General features: G+C 70.0%; 1 protein-coding gene across 1 annotated transcript; it reads right to left on the bottom strand.

Annotated features, from left to right (window-relative positions):
* Positions 1-1,235: 1,235 nt before the first annotated feature.
* HMX1 (H6 family homeobox 1) lies at positions 1,236-4,616 on the bottom strand. Its single transcript, XM_070411356.1, has 2 exons — positions 4,223-4,616; positions 1,236-1,888 (listed from the first exon to the last, which is right to left on the bottom strand). Exons 1-2 carry the CDS (start codon positions 4,614-4,616, stop codon positions 1,236-1,238), a joined length of 1,047 nt encoding a protein of 348 aa, XP_070267457.1.
* Positions 4,617-5,501: the final 885 nt, after the last annotated feature.

Consider the following 5,501-nt stretch of genomic DNA (forward strand, 5'->3'; position numbering starts at 1 on the left):
CTTGGGCCCGGAGGTGCCAGGACAGCCTGGGTCACCACGGAGGCCCCACCACGGAGGCCCCAGGCTGACAGAGAGGGGTGGCCACAGGGATCCCGGTGTTTGAAACGCTTTCTTCCAGAGCCCACAACGGCCCTGAGCAGGGGCTGTGCCCACCGACTGTCCGAGGCCCCCAGGCGGCCAGAGACTGCAGGCGGCCCAGAGGTGAAGCCAGGCGGGGCTCAGCGTTCCTCGAAGCCCTTCCTGGGAGGCCAGGGTTTTTTGGCAAAAAGAAAAACCCCATCTGGTTGGAGAGGCTCTTAACTCCAGGCCCGATGGGACAGTGGGCATGGCTGCCGCACGGAGCAGCCCACGGGCTCTGCCTAACCTGCCGGAGGGCTGCTGGTTTCCGTGGAGACACAGAGCTTGGCATAGGGACCCACCTGTGGCCCTCTCCCTCCCAGCTCCCTCCCCGGCCCACTTCCTCTGGGGTCGCTGGGCCTCCCCGTTGGGGGGAAGGGGCGGTGGTAGCACAGCCCCCAGACCTCAGACTTCGGCCCACCTGCCACCAGCGGGGCTCTGCGCGGCCCAGGTCCGCTGGAAAGTGCTGGGGAGGGAGAAAGGGCGCCTACGGGCTGCCAGAGGGGCGGCCCCACCCAGTGACCACAAGGCAGCCGAACCGTCCAGAAAACGTCCCTTTTATTCCATACGCAAATAAGTAGATTCGTTTAAAAAAAAAAAGTCTTGGCCACCGGAGCCGCAGCCCCGGAGGGGAGGCCCCGCCTGGCCCTGCGCTCCGAGTGGAGAGCTGAGGCCGCCTGTCCGGTCGTCACCTTCCCCTGCGCCCGCCTCTCCCCCGGGGCCTCTCTCGGCGGCCCAGGTCCAGGCCCGAGGCTGGTCACAGTCCTGGGTGGCCCGGTCCGGTCCCCTCGCGGTGCGTGCGCTGGGGGTGCAGCTCCTGCTGCAGCGGCGCGGGCTGTGTTGGCTGCGCGGTGCCGGCTCCGCCGCGACGGCTGAATGGCTTCCAGGCTGAGGCCGCTTCCCCGCGGGAGGACTCCAGCCTCGCAGCTCCGCGGAGCCGGGTCCCTGTTATATTCTGGGGGCAAAGCCCCGCCCAAGCTGGCGCTCCCGGCGCCCCGAGGGGCTGCAGGCGCACACCAGCCCTCCTGGGGGGCCTCGCGCCCCCTGAGCCTGGTGCCACCCCATGGAGCGTCCCCAGAGCTCCCAGCGGCCGCGGGGAGTGGGCCCGGCGGAGGGGCTCACACCAGGCCGGGCATCTGCGCCCGCAGGAAGGGCACGGAGGCGGCGGCGGGGAAGGCGGCCAGGGGGTAGGCCAGGGCCCCGGAGAAGCCGAGCAGCGGCGGGGGCGGAGCGGGCGCGGCGGGCGCCAGCGGGAAGGGCAGCGCGGCGGGCGCCCCGGAGGCGGCGGCCGGCGGGCTCTCGTGGTAGAGCACGGGCACGCGCACGAGGCGCTGCGCGCCGGGCGGGGACAGGCTGGCCGCCTCCAGCTCCGCCGCCAGCTGCCGCTTCCACTTGTTGCGCCGGTTCTGGAACCAGATCTTGACCTGTGTCTCGGTGAGCTGCAGGGAGGCGGCCAGGCCGGCGCGCTCGGCGCTGCTCAGGTAGCGCTTCAGGTCGAAGGTGGACTCGAGCTGGAAGACCTGGCTGCGCGAGAAGACCGTGCGCGTCTTCTTCTTGCGGCCGCCGGCCGCCGCCGCCGCCGCGCCGCGCGCGTCCCCCGCCGCCGGGGCCTCCGCCAGCTCCGCCGCCTCCTCCGCGCCGGCCGCCGCCGGGCCCCGCGCCGCCAGCTCCGCCGCCTCGCGCAGTACGGCGCCCGGCCCGGGGCCCCGCTGCCAGGCGCCCTCAGCGCGGCCCATCTCCTCGCCCGTCTCGGGTGAGTCTCGGTCGCTCGCTGCAGGGAGACAGGGAAACACAGTCGGCGGCGCGGGCTGCTCCCCAGGCCCCGTCGCTGGGGCCTCTGCGCCCAACGCCCCGCGGGCACCACAGCTACTCGCTGGGCGTCTTCCAGGCACCGGGACCTGGGACCGCAGTGGCACATCCCGCGGGGACGGGGACGGGGACGGAGAGGCAGAGGGACAGGAGGTGGCCTGCAGACCAGAAACTGCCAGCACCTCGGGCCGGAGACAGAAAGCGGGGAGATGGCCGAAATGCACAGAGGCCGCCGCCTGCAGCCAGTGACAGGCAGTGGAACAGGACACACAGGCCGCCGCCCAGGACAGATGCCCTTCAGAGAAATGTGCTGGGCGCCTGGGGAACAGCAAGACGCCCCCGGCCCCAGAAACGAGGACCTGCTGGGACCCGTGGGCTCCCGCAGGAGCCGGTGCAAGTCCAAGTCCCGGCTGCACAGAAACATTCCTGCGGAGGCAGGCCACGAAGCACACGATCCCAGGAAACTCCAGTGCCCAGGCCACCGGGTGCCCACACGCCCCTTTTCCCGGCCCTGGCCCAGATTCCCCAGGATGCTCCCCCAAACCCACCGTCTCGCCCGGAGGAAACAAACTCAGGGCCCTGCAGGATATGCAGCCGCCACTGAACACGAGGGGCGGCCACGCAGTCTGTGGCTTTCCGGGTTCAGGAGTCCGCAGGGGCCCCTGACCTCCCAAAGGTGAGGAGAGGCCCCAGGCTGGCAGAGGATGGTGCCCCCAGCTGAGAGCCGGTGGTGGCTGGGGCTGTATCGCCTGGTGCCACGGGCTGGGCTGTGCTGATGTGCGGGTGCCCATGCCCAACCCCGGCGGCTACACCTCTTGGTGGCCGGTGTGCCTGCCACCTGATGTGGGGAGCCTGCCTGCCCACAACACCCACACCCCCAGACTCACGAGGCTGGTGAATGGCCACAGGGTGCCCTGTGGGATCACCAGCTCTGAAGCAGACTGGGGCCCTAACCCGCTTGGCGTGAAAGAAGGAGCCCAGCCACCTCCTGGGAGCTGAGGAAGTCGGGGAGGGGGGAGGGGGAGGGGGGGTCTCACCTTCTGAGACCCTCTTCAGAGTCACCCCTAGAAGGGCCCTAAATTGCATCACTGGATTTTAGGAAACAGATCCGCTCACAGTAACAGGGCTCAGAATTCCTGAGTGTAGCCTCGAGACCTGCCGGCGCTGCCACGCGCACCAGAGAGGGGGTCACCCAAGAGGGAGCAGGTCTCTGCCCACCACCTCAGCACACAGACATGCCACAGGGCCGAACGGACTGCGGATCAAGAGCCCCCAGAACCCAGAACCGAGCTGGCCACGCAGTGTGAGTGTGTGAGTGCGTGTGTGTGTGTGTGTGTGTGTGTGTGTGTGTGTTGGGGGGGCTGGCAAAACCTGGGCCTGGTTGGAATGGCTTCCCAGTGCCCCTCCCTGTGTCTCCCTGTGAAGGCCAGGTGCCCCCCCCCCCCCCCCGGAAACAGCGACCCTCCTAGGGGAGCAGAACCTTGGGGAAGGGGTTCGGAATGAAGGGGTGCTGAGCTGAGAACCCCCAGTCCCAGCCCTCAGCAGGGAACAAAGGCAGGAGAGGGGGAGGAGCAGGAGAGGAAGGGAGGGGGAGGTTGGGGGCTTCAGTACAGGCCCCCACTTGCACCCCAGACCACAGTCCTAGCGTCTGGAGGCGGGAGGGAGGCCGGCCCTGCGCGAGGCCTGGTCCGCCGCTCTCGTAGGAGACGGGACTTCGGGGCACAGACACTGTGGAAGCCGCTCCCCTCGGGGTCGGCCCCCCTAACAGTGGCTCCCTCTGCTCAACGCGTGTATTTCCCGCATCTGACTCTCCTTTGTCTTCGCTTCCTCTCCTCCTCCTCCTCCTCGATTTATCCTTTCTCTTCCCCCCTCACTCAGGGGTTCGTTTTCTGCACCTCTTTCTCCTCTTTGCTCCTCCAACGTCCTCCTCCTCTCTCCGTCCCTCACTGCTCCTTGTCTTGCGGGTTTCCTCTCTCCTCGTCAGATTTCACTTTCTCTTTTCTCTTTCTTCAACTGCCACCGCCTCTCCCAGACCCTCTCCATGCTCTCTGGCCTCCCCAGGCCCTTCGGGGTCTGGCAACAGTGAAACCCCGACCCTGTGAAGCCTCCTCCCCACGGGCACCCTGTTCCATAGCGCAGGCCTCCAAACGCACCCTCCAGGGTCTCCGCTGCGGCCGACACGACCCAGACTCCGCCGCACACAAGAGGAGGGCGACCCAAAACAGTCCCGAGCAAATGCGCGGGGAGGAAGCCCGGCCCCACCGCCTGGCCCGCCCCGCCGCGCGCCCTCACTCACTGTCCGGACTCAGGCCGCCTCCGTAGCCGCCGTGCGCCCGCGGGTACCAGCGCGTCGTGCCGCCGCAGCCCAGAGCGTAGGGCGGCCCGGGACCGGGGGGCGGCCGGGGACCGAGGCCCAGCGCGCCAGGCCCCAGCAGAGCCCGCGCCCGCGCCTCCCCGCCGGGCCCGGAGCCCGCGCGCAGCTGCCGCCGCCGCTGGAGTCGCCGCCGCCGCGCCCGCTCCGCGTCCTCGTCCTCCGGGTCTTCGTCCTCGTCCTCCTCGTCCTCGCGGCCGCCGCCGCCCTGGGCCGAGCGCCCCGCGCCCTTGGCCTCGGCCGCCAGCAGGTTCTCGATGAGAAAGGAGGAGGCGCGGGCCGGCGTGGCGCGCCCGGGCTCCGTCAGCTCGTCCGGCATCTCCGCGGCGGGCCCGTCGGGCTCGGCAGGGCTCCTCGGGGTCCCGAGCGCCCGGGGCGCGGCCAGTCCCGGCACCCACTGGGGACTGGGGCGCGCGGCTCCGGGTGCACGCGCCGGCCGACCCTGGAGCCGCCGCTCGGAGCACCGGCGTCGGGGCCCGCGGTCAGGCGGCCTCCGCGCGCGGTTCGGCCAGGCCGGGAGCGGGTGCGCGCGGACAGCCGGCCGGACAGCCGCCTTGCTCGCCTTTCACGTCGCCGCTCTGGTCGCCGGCGAGGCCGGCCCCGCTGGGGGCGGGGAGGGGAGGAGGGGCCAGCGGGGGCGGGGCGGGCGGGCGGGCCGCCAGCTCAACCCACGGACCCCGCGGCGGGCCCCGCGCGGCCACTGCCCGGAGCTGCCACGGGATCCGCACGCGCAGGCCGTCGCGCGGCCGGGGACCCAGGCGGGGGTCGCGGCGGGTCCGGCCTCGCGTGATCCATTCCCGGGGTCCGCGCCAGCGCTCGGAGGGGTGGGGAGCTGGGGCCTCGGCCCGGCGACCGCCCATTGGCTGCGGGACCCCGATAAGAAACAGGCTGACCAATCACCGTCCTGCGAGGCCGCAATTCCCTCGCTTGGGGGAGCGTGGGACCGAGCGTGAGTAACTGTGCGCGCGCGCGAGTGGCCTGTGCGTGTGTGCACGCGTGTGTGCGCTTGTATGTATGTATGTGCGTGTGTATACGGGGGCGCAAAGATCCCGGGGCGTCCAAGAAATCGCTAGGGGCTGGACCACAGTCATTTTTTTTAAAGACCCCGGGTGTCAGGGCAAAATTATGGCATATTTTCTTTTTCTTTTATTTTTTAAATATATTTTTATTGATCTCAGAGAGGAAGGGAGAGGGAGAGGGAGAT

Source organism: Myotis yumanensis, unplaced genomic scaffold, assembly GCF_028538775.1.
Source record: "Myotis yumanensis isolate MYYU_CA2020_CCGP unplaced genomic scaffold, mMyoYum1.0.hap1 SCAF_1, whole genome shotgun sequence".
In the NCBI taxonomy this organism is placed as follows: Eukaryota; Metazoa; Chordata; class Mammalia; order Chiroptera; family Vespertilionidae; genus Myotis; species Myotis yumanensis.